Consider the following 23,917-nt stretch of genomic DNA (forward strand, 5'->3'; position numbering starts at 1 on the left):
CCCTCAGCTCCAATTCCGCAACGCGGTCCATCAGGAGATGGAGGCGGATACACTTCTTACACACGTAGTCGTGAGGGACACCGGAAGTGTCCCTGAGTTCCCACATGGTACAGGAGGAGCATATCACGTGATCGATCTCTCCTGCCATGCCTTAACCCTTAGATACCCTTAAATTGTTACAGTTTACTTACTGATATAAAAATAAAAAGAGGAAAAGCTACTCACCAATCACCAGCCAATCACTTACCCCATTGGCTGTAACGTCACCTTTTGATTCCTTTCTACTTCTTTTTTGCTTTCTCTCCCGCTGTAGCTGCACAAGTACGCCTTTTATAGGCCGCTCCGACACTGCTCCCGCCTCTCACCGACTGCCGCTGACTCTCGAGCTCCCGCTGGGCCTTTTATAGGCCACTCCGACACTGCTCCCGCCTCTCACCAACTGCCGCTGCCTGTGGAACACCCGCTGGGCCTTTTATAGGCCGCTCCGACACTGCTCCCGCCTCTTGCCAACTGCCGCTGACTCTCGAGCTCCCGCTGGGCCTTTTATAGGCCGCTCCGACACTGCTCCCGCCTCTCACCAACTGCCGCTGACTCTCGAGCTCCCGCTGGGCCTTTTATAGGCCGCTCTGACGCCGCTCCCGCCTCTCACCAACTGCCGCTGACTCTCGAGCTCCCGCTGGGCCTTTTATAGGCCGCTCCGACGCTACTCCCACCTCTCACCGACTGCCAGTTATATTAGCACCAGTCCTGACCGAAACACAGATTAAAGAGGTCATACGGGACAGGTTTGTCAGAGATCTGTACGATACTCTGAAAGGGCTGCATTGGGAAGCAGCTAACAATATGGGTGGGCTGCACCAGCAGAATAAACTATTGCTGGAACCCCAGGTTACACAGGAATGGAGGGTAGAGGATCAGGTAACGGTCAGGAATTATGCCAGAGTAGGGACATTTGAACCATTGTACAAAGGATCATATAACATAGTAGACAAGGCAATCCCTACGGTGTACGCGATCCAGCTGCCAAAACGAATAAAGTGGTTTCACATAAACCAATGTAAGCTGTACAACCCTGGAGAGAAAAGTGAAAAGTGGGTGAAGGCCCAAGGAACTGTGATGAGTTTGATTAATGTAAGCCTTCCACCCATGCTGTAGCATGATGATGATGGAGACGTAAGGGATGGAGCATTAAGATGGAGTGGTCGGGTGCCGCAACCTAGGGTACCCTGGTCACCTCCTCCATCTCCACCCCCGAGTCTCCGAAAACCCAAGCTTCGGGATAAAGGAAGAGGGAAGTAGTGATCGAAATCATGTAAATGTACATATGTGTACAACTGAAGGAGGACCTGTGAGGGGGAAACCCCTCACAGAGCGGGGTTATTTCCTTCATTTTGTCTTTATAGAAGCGAATCGAGCGAAGGATATGAGATGAGGTGGACGTTGTGGATGAGCATGTGGATGACCCTGATTATAGCAGGATGGGGAGATCGGGGAGACACCGAGACATTCCTTATATACCGTAACTCAAGGGGGAGCAATAACGAGCAACAAGGGCACAAATGCCTATGCACACACTGGGAATTGGCCAGGGTAGTTAGTGGTTAGGGTCAAATTCGACCAAGTATACCAGACAAACCGAGGGTAAACTTGGGGAGGTATCAGTGTCCTGCCCAAGGGTAAACATCACGACCAGAAAGGTACGGGTGAAAGAGGGTAGTTGAGTTTGTCTGGAATGTAAAGGAAATACTCCCATGGGAGGGTGGTAGTGATTACGGAAAACAAACAGGAGAAAAATTAATGCATCCACAGAATGGGAGAAATTGGGTAATAGTTCAACAGGCAGACCACAGGAACAAAAGAAGGGGCAAAATTGTCTTGTGAGAAATGGTGGAAGGAGGAACAAGGGATTTATGTCTGTGTGGTTGGATCAAACCACAAGTGCAGGGGAGGTGTGCCAATTGTCTTTAAATGACAATGGCAGGATTCCGGGTCGGATATGAATTGGACGCAGGGTTTTGATTCTTGTGTGACCTTGAACCCTCCAAAAGCAGTCAATGCAACCGAGCTGATCGCGAGCAGATTAAAACCTCTCCCTAAAACGCTGGAGATTCCAAACCAAGAAGTTCCATGTCCTGTTATAACACCTGGACCTAAAAATGGGCTGGTGTTAATCCCAACAGGGAAAATGTTGTATTATATTGTGTATTACGAAGTAGCGTCTGTTATTCTGAATTTAACAGAGTTACAATTACCCCAGTGGTGCCCACCATAAACAGAAAAGTTATATGAGCAATTGTTCAGAGAAATGTTTAAGCAATTCTATCAGAAAAATTACGGGGATGAAAGTCAGGGGGAAGCGTACAAACCGATAAGCAACAGCCAGACAGGCTGGGGAGACGAAAAAAAAGGGGACTGATGAATGATGTGGCTACGGCGTTTAATACAGGGACATCACTGCTCAATAGCATAGACAATGCGCAGTACCTTAAGGGACCGGTTAAAAAATTACTGGGGGGGGTGGGTAATGACATAGAGGGTCACAAACTACAGGAAGACCAGGTAATGACAATCCATTTGAAGGAGATGATAGCTGAGGTGGAGACACACGCTTCAATAACGGAGGGTGGAAACACGTCAGATCAAGTTGCTCAGAATGATGTGTGTGTCATGTATGGGGCTTGGCTGGTAAAAGAAGGATGCAGTAATTTAAATGATTTAAAACAAGGCCACGTACCATCGTGGATCAGTAACAAGCACCTAAAAGCTTTAAGTGTCTACAATAACCTCCTGAATTCGTGCCAGCTACGATCAGCCTCTGAAGTGTACCCAGTCCCGGTCAACTGTGGTCAGAGTAAACAGTCTATAATGGGGATAGTGCTTAGAATACCAGTGATAGATCAGTCACAATGACCCGTACCGGTATACCGGGTGGAAAACATTGGGGTAATTCGGAACGAGTTACATGTGAAACATCATAAAACCCCTCAGTATGTGGTGAAATTGGGAGACTCAATAACCGGTGCTAGTCTGGAGAGATGTCAGAGAGGGGGTACACACGTGATATTGTGCCCCTATCATCTGAATCCTTTCGACCGGCCGGTATGTGGGTTCAAGTACGGGGACGGGCAGCCTATAAGCTGTATCATGGAAGTGACGGCTCACGACCATGTCCCGCCCCAGGTTGGGTACAAGGGAAACGGGACATACTGTGTCACCCCCAGCGAAAGTCGGTATAGAGTACACCATGACATTTGGTGCCCAGTGAAAGATTCTACCTTTTGCTTCAAACCCCAGGTAAAGACACAAGTAGCACAAGAAAGGATAATTCCTATCTCAGACCACAAACATATCAGTATTACAGTCAACGATACTTTACCGAACCTCCAGGTATACATATTGCGTTTTGGATACGATATCCCGCCATTACCCGAACATTTGACTAAACTGTTAAAGAACATCGAGCTGGCCCACAAACATTATTACACGTTATACCAAAAGAATAAAAAAGTAAGGAAAGAAAGTGAGGAAATCGAGGAAATGATTGCCCCCTCCACAGTGAGATGTGGGACTCAATATTGAGATCCCCCTGGGTTCGAATCGTATCACACTTGTTAGTAATTGTTCAGTTAGTAATAGCGTATCTATTTGTCTTGTCCTGTAAATTAAAGCAAAAGATGAGGGAAGGGAATCTTGAAGGATTATTAAAATGAACCAAAGCCAAAGTGTTTGTCAAAGTATAAACTGAAGTCAGAGGGATTAAGGCCAAACGTTGTTTTGTTGTAACAAGTATGTAATGTGGAGATTTGACTGAAGACTGCAATACACCCAAAAAGGCTCAGAGAAAAGAAGAAGCCGCCTAGAGTAATGTCTCTGAGTTTATAACGAGACACATTAAAGTGGGAAGTGTAAGAGTTTACACGTTTCATGATCAGGGCATAGCAAGAGGCCACGGACTGAAATGGTTTAAACAAAAACCTGTCGGACTGTTGGGCGGGAGAAAGAGTGCCAACCTGGGGCAGGTGGTGACTCATAACTGATTTATGCAATTTCTGGGGTCAGGAGCGAGACCCGATTAACATCGAGACAAAGGGTTTTGATACAGTCAAGCAGAGAAGCCCATGGATTAATTGGCCGGAGGGGAAAAACCAGTTCCCTCTGGAGACTACAAGTCTGCGAAAACCCAGGACCACAAAGGATCCCACAAGGCGTGCATTTTTGGATAGCGAGGAGTTAAGGTGTTTGATAAGGAGTTATCTTTGGCCCTGCCGATTCCGTGCACAGACGAGTGGTGGAAGCAACAGTTAATGAGGTGCGATTTGTGGCCATCCAACCAGATCCAAACCCATCATTACAGCCATCGAGACTCATCCAGACGCATTAACTGAAAGCAGCCCGACAGGAGACTTGTATAATCAAATGGATATATATGAAGGAGCTCACAGAAGTAAAACACCTCAGAACAACAGGTCAAAGGAACAATGACCACAAAGGGGAACAACGGAAAGAAGAACAAGAGAGAGACGACGAGAAGGAAACACAAGCAGGAGGAGAGACAAGCGGAGAAGCAAGCAGAGGGGACCCACCATCTTCCCTAGCTCCAAGAGCCTACAATCGACAACAGCAGCAACTGCTGGATGGGTGATTGTATGTTTTCGATCAATCTCTAAGAAGTCTTGCTCTGTAATTTTTAGTTGGTTTTTGGGTTTAAGCCAAACTAACAGTTGGGTTTAAGCCTAAACTTTGCATTGCGTGGAGTCCTTCCTATAATTCCCGAGGTCTATGAATCAAAGTAGAGTGGAAAACGAACACCCTACATATAGTAGAGGGGTCTGCACTGGGTGTTGCACTGGGGAATAGCAGGCTGCAGCATGGTGACGGGGCTAGGCAACCTCAGGTGCCATCTCTCCGGGGGGAGAGTCCACACTGGAGTTCTGCTGAGGAGGACTTAGACGAGCCCATTGATGTTGCGGCATACGAATGAGGGTGGAGGCTATGCATTCCCAGAGATTGGGGGCGCTGGCAAGGGTGCCAGAGAGCCTGTCGGAAGTGGTGAGGAGCGTGGAGGAGTCCGCCTCCCGCATTGTCGGTAGCTCTGCGCACTTCATGGAGCCTATCATTGCCAGTGTGCAGGCGATGGTGGACTCCCAGAATGTCCATAAAGATCCTGCTATGATCCTGCAATGTGTAGGTGATGTGGCTGCTGCAATTGCAGCACAGGCGCGAGGGAATGAGCATATTGGTGCTGCTTTGGAAAGGATGGCTGCGGCTCTGCAAGAGTCGATGAAGCGTCTAAGTTCTGACATATCTGGTAGCTTTGACACTCTGGCTGCTCTCATGCAGTCTCAGGGCGATGCCATCCGAGACCTCAGTGTTGCTTTCGCAGCTGGCTCCACCACGGGCCATGGGGGACCTTCTGGTATGGTGCCACAGTACCGACCTGAGCTCCCTCAGATTGGTGGTGGTGGAAATGTGCCGCCCCCGGTGAATGACTCATGCTCCTCGGGCCAGGATACGGATGATGCGCTCCCTCAGGTTCGCAACATTTCTGGCCCCAGACCTATCACTCTGCCAGTACCTCCACGCATTGCCTCGCCCAAGCCAAGTCAGACTTAACCTTCCCAGGAGGCTGCTGACCAATCTGCAGCAGGGCCTTCCAGTCCCAAAGCTGCTCGATGGCATCCTAGAAGGACATCTGCAGCTTCCACATAGGGAAGACAGCAGCCTTCCCAGACCCATGAGGCAGCCACAGGGGAGACATTGAGGGGAAGTAGTAGGTTAGGCACGCGTAAGAGGGGTTATTTGGAAATGCACAAGGGTGGCAAATGATGTATGTATGTTACTTTTCTGTACTGTTTATTGTTCTGTTAGTTGCTTGGAGTCATATTGATTATGTATTAAATATTTATTTTTTGCACCTATATCTGACCTAGTGTATAATGTGACGGTTGGCAATGATGTATCAATGATGGGCATGGAAAGTAGAATCAGAAGGGTCATGTAGCGATGAAATTATCGGAATCAAGCAGCAATCAAACGTGTCTGGACTTCCCGTACAGGGTTGAGATGGCGACGATGCCTCCTGGGTGGCTCAGGGCGCACCTCCTACTCCTCCTCCTGCTGCGATTCCTCCTGCGGTGGTACTGCTGGTTCGGCCTCGAGTTGCTGTTCATTCATGTCAGTCAGGTTATGCAGCATGCAGCAGATGACCACAAAGATTGAGACCCGTTCAGGCGAGTACTGCAATGTGCCACCAAAGCGGTCAAGGCAACGGAACCTTTGTTTCAGCATTCCCAATGCAGTGCTCAATGATGCACCTGGTGCCAAAATGAGCGTTATTATAGGCATTCTTGGTCGCAGTCCTGGGGTTGCGAAGTGAAGTGAGCAGCCAAGTGGACAGGGGATATCCCTTATCCCCAAGCAGCTACCCACAGTCCTGGTTTGGGCCGGTGACGAGGGTGGGCACACTGCTCTGGTGTAGGATGAGGACATCGTGGCTGCTGTCTGGATACCGGGTATCAACTGCTAGGATCCTTCGCTGGTGGTCGCACACCAACTGAACATTCAGGGAGTGGTACCCCTTTCTGTTGATAAACAGTTCGGGATGGTGTTCTGGTGCCCTCAGTCCGACATGTGTGCAGTCGATGGCCCCCTGCACCCTGGGGAACCCTGAAATCCGGACAAATCCGACCTGGCGCTCCATCTTTTTCTCTCTGGTCATGGGGAAGGATTTATTGCACTCTTCGCTTGTACAGTGCCTTGGTGACCTGCCGGATGGAGCGATGGGTAGAGAATTGGGAGATGTTGGAAATGCCTACATTTGCAGACTGGAACGAGCCTGTTGCATAAAAGTTCAAAGCTATCATTATTTTGGTCTCTATGCTGAGCGCTGTCTTCAGTCTTGTGTGAGGCTCCAAATCTGCCTGCAGAGCTCGGTCACGACGTCCTTCATGAATCTCAGCCTTTGCACACATTGCTCATTGCTGAGCTGCAGGAAGGAGAGAACTGACGCCGGTAGACCCTCGGAGGTAGGGCCTCCTTGGCAGAGGTATGTGCTGGGCCCGTCCCATGCAAGCTGGATGAGCGCCTTCTCCCTCCTCCTCATCATGTTGTGGAGCCTCTGCAGGCTGTTGCTGGCAAAGCTCCTCGCCCACTATCTGGTGAGGGGGGTCAGCGTACCTCACCCTCCTCCTCACGCCATCTCCCTGCTGTACAGCCTCTGGACATTGACATCTGCCGACATCTGCAGGCCCTTCTACATGTTGGGCAGCCATGGCTGCTGCCTCCCTTGCTCGCTGCCTGAGGACTCATTGGTGATGGCGACGTCTCCTCCTATGTGCCTCCCTGCCTCTGACTATAGGGAGCAGGCGTTCCCCTGCCAAAACTGAGCCCATTATGTGTGGAGGCACGCCCCTCTGTGCAGCAAAGATTTACTCCCATTGGCCACGACTAACGAGGACAGGGAAAAGTTTCAGCACTCAGCAAAAGTTTTCAGAATCCTGCTGCCATTTTTGAAATGTTGTACAAAAAGTTTGAGAAATTTTGATGCACAAAAAACCTCTCATCACACCAGCTGGCACTCTCCCATAGTGCAACGATCCTAAAAGCTGGCGGATGCACTGTCAATAAAAGGAATGGCTTTTTAAAAGTGAAAATGGTTTCGGGGCAGAACGGCAGCAGTGTGCACTTTGATCGCGTCATCACTGCCGCATGCCCTATGCTGCCACGAAAGTCTGTCGATCAGGGCGGTGGTCCACACTGCCGCATAACCTCCTGGGCCAAATTTCTGTTGTGGCGGCCAGTTGATGGCAAAGTGGCGGCCACGGGATTCCGCCGCATGGCCACCGCAAATGGGCGGTAACGAGTCTTACCAAGACCCTGAATTTCGGCCCCGGGACTCAATTTTCCATAATGCCGTTTTTTTGCCATGTAGCAAGAGTTACGCCTGTTTTTTATGTCCCCAACTACTCAAAAAATGAGCACGTATCCCCGTTCTATTTTTTGAAATTGGCGCCGTGCAGCCTGTCATTTAGCTTCAGGGGGTGGAGCCTAATGTCTGTGCCGAAAAAACAATGCCCATCCCCCCACCCCACTGCGTATGTACGGGGAAAAAAATGATGTTTTTGACGTGGCTGCTATGGGCGCGAATGCCCAGTACACCTCCTGGTCTGCATTTGGCCATTTTTAAAGAGCCAGTTGTGTGTGAGAACGTTAATTCTCAGTGGAAAAATCGGAGCTGCAATACAATTTGCAATGCGGCTCAAGGACCAAAAATTTCTCACAAGAGGAAGTGGAGGCATTAGTTACTGTAAGTGAGGCCAGATGGCACTAACTGGACACCAGCAGAGGTCACATAAAAGTTTCACCAAAAGAAATGAAGAAACGCTGCAACCAAGTTACATAATTACTGTACAATGAGATCCACCCCAAGGTCCGCAGGCCAGTTAAAAAAGTGGCAGGACCTTGGTCAAGTAGATAGTGTAAGTAATATTTTCATTTATTCACTGGAATTGTAATTGTAAATGTGACCATCTGTATATGTCCCAAACAGCAGAAAGACACCCTCTCTAAAAAGTTATATTTTCATCTTTGCAGAGGAAGTTGGCACACAACAAAAAGGAAAGAACTCGAACAGAAGGAGGCCTGGCAAATCTGACCCACTGACACCCTTGGACGACAGGGTGGCCGGTTTGATGGATCCAGCCTGGAGAAAAGCAACCATCACTGCACAAGCTGGGCACATACTTGAAGGAGAGGGTAAGTCTTGCAAATTCCACAGTCTGGCTTTGCTAAATGTTAAGTACTGCCGGGCTAGCCATGCTTCGGTTCGTGGGGATGTCTCCGTCAGCTACACTTCGGTTCATGCAATGTGCTATCATTCATCGTGGTCCTTCAAATGATCCTGCTGCCTGCGCTGTGTGAGCCTACTCATGGCCACCCTGCCCCCTCCTCTGATGCGAACCATTTGTCTAATCTGTTATATTTTGAAGAACTTGAGGCCAAACCTGACGAGGCTGAAGCCGATGCAGAAGAAGATTCAGATGCGGACGAGCCTGAAGAGGAGAACATCTTCCAATCCCACCTTCCAGACCAAGAGCATGGGAGTGAGGGGCACGGGGAGGGGATGGATGAAGCCCCCACTGTTGTACTCACTCTGGAGGAGGTGCACGTGCCGCTCAGTGAGATGCCCTGCCCTTTCCTGAGCGGTACAAGTGTTGGGACATTCCATGGTTTCTCACAGTCCGAGGCTGGGGATTCCAGTGGGATGCAGCAAGGCACACCCAGCGCCTCACCGTCCGAGGCTGTGGGTCGTAGTGGGATGCAGCGAGCCACACCCAGTGTGAGGAGGGGAAAGAGAGCTTGACAATGCTCTCCTAGGGTGCAGGATCTAACAGATGTGGTTCAGATGATGGCAATGAGTGCAGAGAGCATTGACCATACACGATCACTCCTGACACCATCAGTGGGGTGGGTGCTGCGGTATTGGGACTGTTGGAAGAAGTAACAACACTCTCACGAGAAATGGGAACACTGTCCGGGCACATGAGGGAGGGAGTGTCGCAGGTAGCTGCTGTAATAAGGGAACACACCCAGACCCTGCGGCCATTGACAGAATCAACTGTCACTCCCACTCCAATCCCCAGACCAGTCTCTGAAGAGGCCCAAGCCGGGCCTTCCACATTACAACCTGCCCGCGCCCACATCAAGAAGTGCACATTACCCGAGATGCGAGAAAGAATAAGTTTGGACTAACCCGAGAAACGTTGCGCCACTGCCTGCGGGCAGGGGTGGAGTCAACAAGACCAAGCACAGCGGGCGGTCTTAGAATAAGGTGGAGATGAAATAGGTGCAGCCTTTCTTTGCTGCTGTTGTTGTTGTTATTATTATTGTTGTTACTGTTGTAACTGTTCTCAAATTAAAAGTTTTTGGTAAGTTATGTAAATTTACAAGTTTAAAAGTTTGTACATGATCTTAAAGTTTGTAAGTGATCTTAACTGAAAACTTTAAAGTTTGATACAAGAATAATTTTATTAAAGTTAAGTTACATACAAACAAATGTTAAACTTTTTAATAAAATATATTTTAAATTATAACTGAATCATTTCCATTATTTGTTCCATTATTAATACAACTTTTTGAACTAAAGAAGAATCATTTCCATTATTTGTTCCATTAACACAACATAACATTACAGAACAGGCCCATTTGGAATAGTTGCTGCTGAGCCTTCAGGCAGCAAAGCATTCACAGATGAGCTTCTGGCGCAAGGCTCGAGCAATTGTTAAAGGGGTACGACGGCCCACCCTTCTCCGCCGTTATGCTCCGGGTTCAGGTAGTTGCATGGCTTCCTCATCCTCCGCCTCCTTGTCATCTACATCTTTCTCCTCATCATCAGCCACTATCACCTCAGGTGGGTCTTCTACTACCAGCTGCTGCTGCCTCATGTTGGCTAAGTTATGCAGCATGCAGCACACAACAGTGAACTGGCCGACAATCTCAGGGGAGTATTGCAAGTAGCCTCCGGAATGGTCCAGGCATCGGAAATGCTGTTTCAAAATGTCAATGGTCCTCTCTATTATGCTGCGCGTCACAATGTGCGACATGTTGTATTCCCGGTCAGTTTCCATCCGGGTTTTGTGTAGGAGCACTGCAGCATGGCAGATATAGCAATCTCACATAGGATGAACGCATTATGGGTGCTCCCAGAGTATCTCGCATCAACTAACATGATGCGATGCATGTTGTCACACACAAGCTGCACATTCACGGAGTGGAAGCTTTTTCTGTTCCTGTACATCTCGGAATCCTCCAAAGGTGCTTGCAAGGCGATATGGGTACAATCAATGCAGCCCTGTACCTTTGGTTAGCCAACAATCCTGGAGAAGCCCCCAGCCCTTTCACGCATTGCCTGGGCGATCATGGGAAACTTTATGTAGTCATTCCTCCAGGCATATAGTGCAGCAGTCACCTGCCGAAAGCAGATATGTGTTGCATGTTGAGAAATCCCCAGTTGTGACCTGGAATGATCCAGATGCATAGAATGAAAGTGCAGCTGTAACCACCACTTTAACTAACAAAGCAGTCCTCCTGACGCTTCTAGGTTGCAGGTCTGTTTTTACTAACTCACAGATCTCAGTTACAACTTTTTTGAGGAAACGCAGCCTTCTCACACAGGTGCAGGTATGAACGCCTGTCTCTATATACCCGACGTGGGCCTCCTGCCCATCATCTTACATGCTCTGAGGTTCCTCATGCGATGACGTCAAATCAATCGTCTCCTCCGCAGCACCATCATGCAGAAGGCTTGCATGAGGTATGGCATTGTCAATATTGCCCCCATAATTAAATTGTACCTTTGCAAGAAGCTCAAAACAAAAGGATAACGAGTTAAAGCTTCTCTCCTCTCTCTCACCCCAAGGTCGACGCCCTAGTATGGACCATACCCTGGTCTGCGCATGCTCAATAGGCTTGCTTAGAACAGGAAGCTCGGCATTCAATGAGGACATTTGGGGCAACGAAGTCTAATGCAATTCTTTAATTTTAGATTTTTTTTCAAAGTACCACCCCACCACTGACCGAATGTCTCCTCACTGGGCTCGAGGGTTGGCCGGCAGAATCGCTCCCTCGCCCGGACACAGGGGCTCGGCTGTCATGTATCTCACACTACTGTATATAACTGTGTCTTACCATGCTATACATGGCTGTAACTAGATATGACCTGTAACCACAAACATACTTTACCACCAGGGGTGCACTTGCAGGAGACACTGCATACCTGTTCCACACAGGTATATAAAGGCAGGTCTCAGGCAAATGCGGCACTCGAGAGCTGTGAAATAAAGGTGCAGGTCCAGAGTGACCTTGACTTCAGCATGTGCCTCGTGTAAGTCTGTACTGCAGGGTCAGGACTTTACATCGGCAAACACTGCCCCCCCACCCCTCGGGCTTCTTTTGAAACTGCTGTATAGTGTAAGGCTTCTCATCCCTTCAGTTCGGCTTCCACCCCACCCCACCCCCACTGGCTTCTTTTGAAGCTGAGCCCTGAGCCCTTGTGTCCGGGCGAGGGAGCGATTCTGCCAGCCGATGCTCCGACCCTCGAGCCTGGTGAGGAGACGTTCGGTGGTGATGTGGCACTTTGAAAAAAATCCAAAATTAAAGAATTGCATTAGACTTCCATTTTCTCCGTTTTGAGTTTGAAAAAATTAAGCTTCATGATGCATATTTAATGTCTTCTTGATTCCCTCCAAAACTTTGCATAAAAACAATGGCATCGTTCTGCAGCAATTTTTTTATATGCGCTGGTTTTTCTTAAGTGCCCAGAAGGTTTTTTGGGAGTGGTCACATACGCCGTCCCAGGAAAAATGTAAGTTGGCCAAGCTTACATAAATCTGAAAAACTGGCGCAGCCATCAGGTTGTGCCTCCATGACACTATAAAATAATAACCTAAAAGAATCGTAACTGAGTTACACTGGTGCTGAAACTTTGGGGAAACTTGGATATTTTAATTTATGCCAAAAAAAGCGTCACGCACCAAAAAAATGGCGCAGATAACCGGGTCATTTGTGCCGTTTTTTTGGAGCGTCTTTTTTTGGTGTATTTATTTTTTTTTAAGTTTCGCCTGCGATCAGCGCTGCTGTAACTGACTTAGTTACGATTTTTCTAGGCCAGTTTTTTTTTACATCATGTCTGTGCCAGTTTTTATAATATTTTGCAGTTTTGCCAAAAAATTTTCCTTCTAGGTCAGCATATCTGGCCACTCCCGAAAAACCTTCTGGGCACTTAAGAAAACCAGCGCACATGGACAAATCGGCTCTGAAAGACGCCATTGTTTTTAATCGAAGATTTTGGAGGGAGTCAAGAACACTGTAAAAATCAAGAATAAAGTTCAACTTTTTTTTACCTGTCAACGTAGTAAATGGAAGTTTGTTGGATTTCAGAAGTTTTCTCTTTTTTTTACTCCCTCACATGCCACCACTGAACGTCTTGAAGTAGGGCTGGAGGGTCGTAGCTTTGGCCGGTAGAATCAGTTCCGCGCACGGACACAGGGGCTCGGGGCTTGGCTGGAAAACAAACCCGGGGAGGGGAGGGGCGGTAGGAGAGAGAGAGCGAGGTGCCGATCGGAAGCATTCTGCACTGAGCCCGGGGAGTGAGGTGCCAACTGGCAGGCTTCTGAAGACTGCAATGAGTAGGCGGGGGGATGGGGGGCGGGAGGAGGGGAGAGAGAAAGGAGAGAAGTCAAAAGATTGCAATTAGTTAAGGGGAGGGGGGAGAGGGGGGAGAGAGGAGACGTCACAAGACCTTGGGTGTGGTCCATCCATACAGACTTTGAGAGAGAACTGTGAACCTGTCCTTCCTGCTTTCCTGCCGTTTTGAGCTTCTTTCAAACATAAAATTTAAGTATGGGGGAAATACTGACAATGCCATACCTTGTGCAAGCCTTCTGTATCATGGTGCTACATAGGAGACAACTAATTTGACATCATTGCAGCAGGAACCCGTAGGGTGTTGGGCAGGAGGCCTTACCCACCTCGGGTATGTCGAGACAGGCGTTCGTACCTCGACCTGAGTGATACAGACTGTGTCAGAAGGCTGCATTTCAGCAAAGAAGTTGTAACCAAGATCTGTGTTAGTAAAAACAAACCTGCAACCTAGAAGCATCAGGAGGACTGCTTTGTCAGTTGAAGTGAAGATTACAGCTGCACTTTCATTCTTTGCATCTGGATCATTCCAGGCCACAACAGGGGATGTGTGCACCATTTCTCAACATACAACACATATCTGCATTCGGCAGATGACTGCTGCACTATGTGCCAGGAGGAATGACGACATAAAGTTCCCCATGATCGCACAGGCAATGCGTGAAAGGGCTGTGGGCTTCTCCAGGATTGCTGGCTCACCAAAGGTACAGGGCTGCATTGATTATACCCACATCACCTTGCGAGCATCTTTGGAGGATTCCGAGATGTATAGGAACAGAAAAGGCTTCCACTCCATTAATGTACAGCTCATGTGTGATGACATGCATCGTATCATGTCAGTCAATACAAGGCTGGGAGCATCCATGATGTGTTCATACTGCACGACAGCGTTATATCCGAGAGTCAGAGGAGCCACAGGAGCAGGAGCGTGACGATCAAGAGGCCCATAAAAGGGGCCCGAGAGTTGGAGAAGCCACAGGAGCAGGAGTGGGAGGATCGAGAGGCCCATAAAAGGGGCCCGAGAGTTGGAGGAGCCACAGGAGCAGGAGCGGGAGGATCGAGAGGCCCATAAAAGGGGCCCGAGAGTTGGAGGAGCCAGCTGGTGCAGGGACTAAAAGTTTTAAAAAAAATCAAAATTGAAGTGTGACGTCACAGCCAAGCAGTTAAGTGATTGGCTGGTGGATTGGTGAGTATTTTTCTTTTTCCTTTAGGTAAGAAACCTTTGGCATTGTTGTCAAATTAAGTTAATTTAGGGGTTAAGTCATGGCAGGAGAGCCCAGACCCATCTCATGCTCCTCCTATGCTATGTGGGAAATCAGGGACACTGGAAGTGTCCCTGACTACTATGTATGTGGTAAGTGTATCCAGCTGCAGCTCCTGTCAAGACCGCATTGCGGCACTGGAGCTGCGCACGGATTCACTCTGGAGCATCTGCGATGCTGAGGATGTCATAAATAGCACGTTTAGTGAGTTGGTCGCACCGCAGGTAAAGGTTACAAAGGCAGATAGGGAACGGGTGACCATCAGACAGAGCAGGAGTAGGAAGGTAGTGCAGGGGTCCCCTGCGGTCATCTCCCTCCAAAACAGATATACCACTTTGAATACTGTTGGGGGAGATGGCTCATCAGGGGAAGGCAGCAGCAGCCAAGTTCATGGCACCATGGGTGGCTCTGCTGCACAGGAGGGCAGGAAAAAGAGTGCAAGAGCGATAGTGGTAGGGGATTCAATTGCACGGGGAATAGATAGGCTTTTCTGTGGCCGCAATTGAGACTCCAGGATGGTATGTTGCCTCCCTAGTGCAAGGGTCAAGGATGTCTCGGAGGGGGAGGGTGAACAGCCAGTTGTCATGGTGCATATAGGTACCAACGATATAGGTAAAAAATGGGATGAGGTCCTACAAGCTGAATTTAGGGAGCTAGGAGTTAAATTAAAAAGTAGGACCTCAAAGGTAGTAGAAACATAGAAACATAGAAAATAGGTGCAGGAGTAGGCCATTTGGCCCTTCAAGCCTGCACCACCATTCAATAAGATCATGGATGATCATTCCCTCAGTACCCCTTTCCTGCTTTCTCTCATACCCCTTGATCCCCTTAGCCGTAAGGTCCATATCTAACTCCCTCTTGAATCTATCCAATGAGCTGGCATCAACAACTCTCTGCGGCAGGGAATTCCACAGGTTAACAACTCTCTGAGTGAAGAAGTTTCTCCTCATCTCAGTCCTAAATGGCCCATCTCTTATCCTAAGACTGTGTCCCCTGGTTCTTGACTTCCCCAACAACGGGAACATTCTACCCGCATCTAACCTGTCCCGTCTCGTCAGAATCTTATATGTTTCTATGAGATCCCCTCTCATCCTTCTAAACTCCAATGTATAAAGGCCCAGTTGATCCAGTTTCTCCTCATATGTCAGTCCAGCCATCCCGGGAATCAGTCTGTTAAACCTTCACTGCACTCCCTCAATAGCAAACCATCCTTCCTCAGATTAGGAGACCAAAACTGAACACAATATTCCAGGTGAGGCCTCACCAAGACCCTGTACAACTGCAGTAAGACCTCCCTGCTCCTATACTCAAATCCCCGAGCTATGAAGGCCAACACACCATTTGCCTTCTTCACCGCCTGCTGTACCTGTATGCCAACTTTCAATGACTGATGAACCATGACACCCAGGTCTCGTTCCACCTCCCCTTTTCCTAATCTGCCGCCATTCAGATAATATTCTGTCTTCCTGTTTTTACCCCCAAAGTGGATAACCTCACATTTATCCACATTATACTGCATCTGCCATGCATTTGCCCACTCACCTAACCTGTCCAAGTCACCCTGCAGCCTCTTAGCGTCCTCCTTAAAGTTCACACCGCCACCCAGTTTAGTGTCATCTGCAAACTTGGAGATATTACATTCAATTCCTTCATCTAAATCATTGATGTATATTGTAAAAAGCTGGGGTCCCAGCACTGAGCCCTGCAGCACTCCGCTAGTCACTGCCCGCCATTCTGAAAAAGGACCCGTTTATCCCGGCTCTCTGCTTCCTGTCGGGCAACCAGTTCTCTATCCACATCAGTATGTTACCCTTAAGGATAAGGGGTAAGCTCTAAGGATAAGGGGTAAGCCATTTAGGACTGAGATGAGGAGAAACTTCTTCACCCAGAGAGTGGTGAACCTGTGGAATTCTCTATCACAGAAAGTTGTTGAGGCCGATTCACTAAATATATTCAAAAAGGAGTTAGATGTAGTCCTTAATACTAGCGGGATCAAGGGGTATGGTGAGAAAACAGGAATGGGGTACTGAGGTTGCATGTTCAGCCATGAACTCATTGCATGGCGGTGCAGGCTCAAAGGGCCGATTGGCCTACTACTGCACCTATTTTCTATGTTTCTATGTTAATACCATGTGCTTTGATTTTGCACACCAATCTCTTGTGTGGGACCTTGTCAAAAGCCTTTTGAAAGTCCAAATGCACCACATCCACTGGTTCTCCCTTGTCCACTTCACTCGTTACATCCTCAAAAAATTCCAGAAGATTTGTCAAGTATGATTTCCCCTTCATAAATCCATGCTGACTTGGACCGATCCTGTCACTGCTTTCCAAATGCACTGCTATTTCATCCTTAATAATTGATTCGAACATTTTCCCCACTAATGATGTCAGGCTAACCGGTCTATAATTACCTGCTTTCTCTCTCCCTCCCTTTTTAAAAAGTGGTGTTGCATTAGCTACCCTCCAGTCCATAGGAACTGATCCAGCATTGATAGACCGATGGAAAATGATCACCAATGCATCCACTATTTCTAGTGCCACTTCCTTAAGTACACTGGGATGCAGACTATCAGGCCCCGGGGATTTATCGGCCTTCAATCCCATCAATTTCCCTAACACAATTTCCCGCCTAATAAGGATATCCTTCAGCTCCTCCTTCTCACTAGACCCTCGGTCCCCTAGTACTTCCGGAAGGTTATTTGTGTCTTACTTAGTGAAGACAGAACCAAAGTATTTGTTCAATTGGTCTGCTATTTCCTTGTTCCCCATTATAAATTCACCTGAATCCGACTGCAAGGGACCTCCGCTTGTTTTCACCAATCTTTTTCTCTTCACATATCTATAGAAGCTTTGGCAGTCAGTTTTTATGTTCCCGGCAAGCTTCTTCTCGGACTCTATTTTCCCCCTCTTAATTAAACACTTTGTCCTCCTCTGCTGAATTCTAAATTTCTCCCAGTCCTCCGGTTTGCTGCTTTTTCTGGCCAATTCATATGCCTCTTCCTTGGATTTAACACTATCCTTAATTTCCCTTGTCAGCCACGGTTGAGCCACGTTCCCCATTTTATTTTTACTCCAGATAGGGATGTACAATTGCTCATCCATGTTCACCCATGTGATCTTTAAATGTTTGCCATTGCCTAGCCACCGTCAACCCTTTAAGTATCATTTGCCAGTCTATTCTAGCCAATTCACGCCTCAAACCATCGAAGTTACCTTTCCTTAAGTTCAGGACCTTAGTTTCTCAATTAACTGTGTCACTCTCCATCTTAATAAAGAATTCTACCATAATCTCAGGATTGCTACCAGTGCCACATACTAGTCAGAGTGGAAATAGCAGGATAGTTAAGATGAATACGTGGCTTGAGGAATGGTGCAAGAGGGAGAGATTCAAATTCCTGAGACATTGGAACTGGTTCTGGGAGAGGTGGGACCAGTACAAACTGGACGGTCTGCACCTGGGCAGGACTGGAACTGATGTCCTAGGGGGAGTGTTTGCTACTGCTGTTGGAGAGGGTTTAAACTAATATGGCAGGGGGATGGGAATCTATGCAGGGAGACAGAGGGAAGTAAAATGGGGGTGGAAGTAAAAGGTAGAAAGGAGATAAGGAAAAGTGGAGGGCAGAGAAATCAAGGGTAAAAATCAAAAAGGGCCACATTACAACATAATTCTAAAAGGACAAAGAGTGTTAAAAAAAACAAGCTTGAAGGCTCTGTGTCTCAATACGAGGAGCATTCGTAATAAGGTGGATGAATTAACTGCGCAGATAGCTGTTAACGGATATGATGGAATTGGGATTACATCATATCCGTTGATGTGGGTGACCAAGGCTGGGAACTCAACATCCAGGGGTATTCAATATTCAGGAAGGATAGATAGAAAGGAAAAGGAGGTGGGGTAGCGTTACTGGTTAAAGAGGAGATTAACACAATAGTAAGGAAGGACATTAGCTTGGATGATGTGGAATCTGTATGGGTACAGCTGCGGAACACCAAAGGGCAGAAAACACTCGTGGGAGTTGTGTACAGACCACCAAACAGTAATAGTGAGATTGGGGTTGGCATCAAACAGGAAATTAGGGATGCGCGCAATAAAGGTACAGCAGTTATCATGGGTGACTTTAATCTACATATAGATTGGGCTAACCAAACTGGTAGCAATACGGTGGAGGAGGATTTCCTGGAGTGTACTAGGGATAGTTTTCTAGACCAATATGTTGAGGAACCAATGAGAGAGCTGGCCATCCTAGAATGGGTCTTGTGTAATGAGAGAGGATTAATGAGGAATCTTGTTGTGCGAGGCCCCCTGGGGAAGAGTGACCATAATATGGTAGAATTCTTCATTAAGATGGAGAGTGACACAGTTAATTCAGAGACTAGGGTCCTGAACTTAAAGAAAGGTAACTTCGATGGTATGAGACGTGAATTGGCTAGGATAGACTGGCGAATGATACTCAAAGGGTTAACGGTGAATAGGCAATGGCAGACATTTAAAGATCACATGGATGAACTTCAACAATTGTACGTCCCTGTCTGGCGTAAAAATAAAACAGGGAAGGTGGCTCAACCGTGGCTAACAAGGGAAATTAAGGATAGTGTTAAATCCAAGGAAGAGGCATTTAAATTGGCCAGAAAAAGCAGCAAATCTGAGGACTGGGAGAAATTTAGAATGCAGCAGATGAGGACAAAGGGTTTAATTAGGAGGGGGAAAATAGAGTATGAGAGTAAGCTTGTAGGGAAGACACAAATAATCTTCCGGAAATAGTAGGGGACCGAAGGTCTAGCGAGAAGGAGGAAATGAAGGAAATCGTTATTAGTCAGGAAATTGTGTTAGGGAAATTAATGGGATTGAAGGCCAATAAATCCCCAGGGCCTGATAGTCTGCATCCCAGAGTACTTAAGGAAGTGGCCCTTGAAATAGTGTATGCATTGGTGGTCATTTTCCTACATTCTATAGACTCTGATAGATTGGAGAGTAGCTAATGTAACCCCACTTTTTAAAAAAGGAGGGAATGAGAAAACAGGGAATTTTCGACCGGTTAGCCTGACATCAGTAGTGGGGAAAATGTTGGAATCAATTATTAAAGATGTAATAGCAGCGCATTTGGAAAGAAATGACAGGATCGGTCCAAGTCAGCAAGAATTTATGAAAGGGAAATGATGCTTGACAAATCTTCCAGAATTTTTTGAGGATGTAACTAGTAGAGTGGATAAGGGAGTACCAGTGGATGTGCTGTATTTGGACTTTCAAAAGGCTTTTAACAAGGTCCCACACAAGAGATTAGTGTGCAAAATTAATGCACATGGTATTGGGGGTAATGTATTGACGTGGATAGATTGAACTGGTTGGCAGACAGGAAGCAAAGAGTAGGAATAAACAGTTCCTTTTCAGAATGGCAGGCAGTGACTAGTGGGGTATCACAAGGTTCAGTGCTGGGACCCCAGCTATTTACAATATACATTAATGATATAGACGAAGGAATTGAATGCAATATCTCCAAGTTTGCAGATGACATGAAGCTGGGTGACAGTGTGAGCTGTGAGGAGGATGCTAAAAGGCTGCAGAGTGACTTGGACAGGTTAGGTAAGTGGGCAAATGCATGGCAGATGCAGTATAATGTAGATACATGTGAGGTTATCCACTTTGATGGCAAAAACACAAAGGCAGAATATTAACTGAATGGCGGCAGATTAGGAAAAGGGGAGGTACAACGAGACCTGGGTGTCATGGTACATCAGTCATTGAAAGTTGGCATGCAGGTACAGCAGACGGTGAAGAAATGCAAATGGCATGTTGGCCTTCATAGCAAGAGGATTTGAGTATAGGAGCAGGGAGGTCTTACTGCAGTTGTACAAGGCCTTGGTGAGGCCACACTTTGAGCCAGTTGTCGTGGTGCACATTGGTACCAACGACATAGGTAAAAAAAGGGATGAGGTCCTACGAGAAAAATTTAAGGAGCTAGGAGCTAAATTAAAAAGTAGGACCTCAAAAGTAGTAATCTCGGGATTGCTACCAGTGCCACGTGCTAGTCAGAGTAGGAATCGCAAGATAGCTCAGATGAATACGTGGCTTGAGCATTGGTGCAGCAGGGAGCGATTCAAATTCCTGCGACATTGGAACCGGTTCTGGGGGAGGTGGGACCAGTACAAACCGGACAGTCTGCACCTAGGCAGGACCGGAACCAATGTCCTAGGGGGAGTGTTTGTTAGTGCTGTTGGGGAGGAGTTAAACTAATATGGCAGGGGGATGGGAACCAATGCAGGGAGACAGAGGGAAACAAAATGGAGACAGAAGCAAAAGACAGAAAGGAGATGAGTAAAAGTGGAGGGCAGAGAAACCCAAGGCAAAAAACAAAAAGGGCCGCTGTACAGCAAAATTCTAAAGGGTCAAAGTGTAATAAAAAGACAAGCCTGAAAGCTCGGTGCCTCAATGCGAGGAGTATTCTGAACCCAGGAGAGGGCTCTGGGTTAGTTAGAGTGGGTGAGAGCTCAGATGAACAGGACCCCAAGAAAGAATGCAAAAGGCAGGAGGCAACAGAGCAGAGTAGCACTGGGGTAAGTGTGAACCACAAGGTGATAGGAAGGGACAATATGTATGAATATAAAGGGGCTGCAGGAGGGGTCAAAACTAAAAATCATGGTTTAAAAACTAGTATTAAAACACTCTACCTAAACGCACGCAGCATTCAAAATAAAGTAAATGAGTTGACGGCACAAATCATTACAAATGGGTATGATTTGGTGGCCATTACAGAAACGTGGTTGCAGGGTGGCCAAGACTGGGAATTAAACATACAGGGGTATCTGACAATTCGGAAAGATAGGCAAGAAGAGAAAGGAGGTGGGGTAGCTCTGTTAGTAAAGGATGATATCAGGGCAGTTGTGAGAGATGATATTGGCTCTAATGAACAAAATGTTGAATCATTGTGGGTGGAGATTAGAGATAGTAAGGGGAAAAAGTCACTGGTGGGCGTAGTTTACAGGCCCCCAAATAATAACTTCACGGTGGAGCAGACAAAAATCAAGGGAATAATGGAGGCATGTGAAAAAGGAACGGCAGTAATCATGGGGGATTTTAACCTACACATCGATTGGTCAAATCAAATCGCACAGGGTAGCCTTGAGGAGGAATTCATAGAAAGCATACGGGATTGTTTCTTAGAACAGTTAGTTACAGAACCTACAAGGGAGCAAACTATCTTAGATCTGGTCCTGTGTAATGAGACAGGAATAATAAACGATCTCCTAGTAAAAGATCCTCTCGGAATGAGTGATCACAGTATGGTTGAATTTGTAATTCAGATTGAGGGTGAGGAAGTAGTGTCTCAAGCGAGCGTACTATGCTTAAACAAAGGGGACTACAGTGGGATGCAGGCAGAGTTGGCGAAAGTAGACTGGGAACACAGACTAAATGGTGGCACAATTGAGGAACAGTGGAGGACTTTTAAGGAGCTCTTTCATAGTGCTCAACAAAAATATATTCCAGTGAAAAAGAAGGGTGGTAAGAGAAGGGATAACCAGCCGTGGATAACCAAGGAAATAAAGGAGAGTATCAAATTAAAAACCAATGTGTATAAGGTGGCCAAGGTGTGTGGGAAACTAGAAGATTGGGAAAATTTTAAACGACAGCAAAGAATGACTAAGAAAGCAATAAAGAAAAGAAAGATAGATTACGAAAGTAAACTTGCGCAAAACATAAAAACAGATAGTAAAAGCTTTTACCGATATATAAAAAGGAAAAGAGTGACTAAAGTAAATGTTGGTCCCTTAGAAGATGAGAAGAGGGATTTAATAATCGGAAATGTGGAAATGGCTGAGACCTTAAACAATTATTTTGCTTCGGTCTTCACAGTGGAAGACACAAAAACCATGCCAAAAATTGCTGGTCACGGGAATGTGGGAAGGGAGGACCTTGAGATAATCACTGTCACTAGTGGGGTAGACAAGTCCCCTGGTCCCGATGAAATGCATCCCAGGGTATTAAAAGAGATGGTGGAAGTTATAGCAGATGCATTCGTTCTAATCTACCAAAATTATCTGGACTCTGGGGAGGTACCAGCGGATTGGAAAGCAGCTAATGTAACGCCTCTGTTTAAAAAAGGGGGCAGATAAAAGGCAGGTAACTATAGGCCGGTTAGTTTAACATCTGTAGTGGGGAAAATACTTGAAGCTATCATTAAGGAAGAAATAGCGGGACATCTAGATAGGAATAGTGCAATCAAGCAGACGCAACATGGATTCATGAAGGGGAAATCATGTTTAAGTAATTTACTGGAATTCTTTGAGGATATAACGAGCATGGTGGATAGAGGTGTGCCGATGGATGTGGTGTATTTAGATTTCCAAAACGCATTCGATAAGGTGCCACACAGAAGGTTAATGCAGAAGATAAAAGTACGCGGAGTCAGAGGAAATGTATTAGCATGGATTGAAAATTGGCTGGCTAACAGAAAGCAGAGAGTCGGGATAAATGGGTTCTTTTCGGGTTGGAAACCGGTGGTTAGTGGTGTGCCACAGGGATCGGTGCTGGGACCATAACTGTTTACAATATACATAGATGACCTGGAAGAGGGGACAGAGTGTAGTGTAACAAAATTTGCAGATGACACAAAGATTAGTGGGAAAGCGGGTTGTGTAGAGGACACAGAGAGGCTGCAAAGAGATTTAGATAGGTTAAGCGAATGGTCTAAGGTTTGGCAGATGGAATACAGTGTCGGAAAATGTGAGGTCATCCACCTTGGGAAAAAAAACAGTAAAAGGGAATATTATTTGAATGGGGAGAAATTACAACATGCTGTGGTGCAGAGGGACCTGGGGGTCCTTGTGCATGAATCCCAAAAAGTTAGTTTGCAGGTGCAGCAGGTAATCAGGAAGGCGAATGGAATGTTGGCCTTCATTGCGAGAGGGATGGAGTACAAAAGCAGGGAGGTCCTGCTGCAACTGTACAGGGTATTGGTGAGGCCGCACCTGGAGTACTGTGTGCAGTTTTGGTCACCTTACTTAAGGAAGGATATACTAGCCTTGGAGGGGGTACAGAGACGATTCACTAGGCTGATTCCGGAGATGAGGGGGTTACCTTATGATGATAGATTGAGTAGACTGGGTCTTTACTCGTTGGAGTTCAGAAGGATGAGAGGTGATCTTATAGAAACATTTGAAATAATGAAAGGGATAGACAAGATAGAGGCAGAGAGGTTGTTTCCACTGGTCGGGGAGACTAGAACTAGGGGGCACAGCCTCAAAATACGGGGGAGCCAATTTAAAACCAAGTTGAGAAGGAATTTCTTCTCCCAGAGGGTTGTGAATCTGTGGAATTCTCTGCCCAAGGAAGCAGTTGAGGCTAGCTCATTGAATGTATTCAAATCACAGATAGATAGATTTTTAACCAATAAGGGAATTAAGGGTTATGGGGAGCGGGCGGGTAAGTGGAGCTTAGTCCACGGCCAGATCAGTCATGATCT

The 23,917-nt window shown here is 46.9% G+C and overlaps 1 protein-coding gene across 1 annotated transcript in view; it reads right to left on the reverse strand.

Moving 5' to 3' along the window:
- Window positions 1-710: 710 nt before the first annotated feature.
- Window positions 711-23,917, reverse strand: part of LOC139263812 (cancer-associated gene 1 protein homolog) — a 242,780-nt gene continuing 219,573 nt past the window's right edge. The window contains exon 21 of the mRNA XM_070879900.1: window positions 711-747. Within this exon, the coding sequence (XP_070736001.1) occupies window positions 717-747 (31 nt within the window). The 3' untranslated portion in view covers window positions 711-716. The remainder of the gene's footprint in view (window positions 748-23,917) is intronic.

Source organism: Pristiophorus japonicus, chromosome 1 (assembly GCF_044704955.1).
Source record: "Pristiophorus japonicus isolate sPriJap1 chromosome 1, sPriJap1.hap1, whole genome shotgun sequence".
Lineage (NCBI taxonomy): Eukaryota > Metazoa > Chordata > Chondrichthyes > Pristiophoridae > Pristiophorus > Pristiophorus japonicus.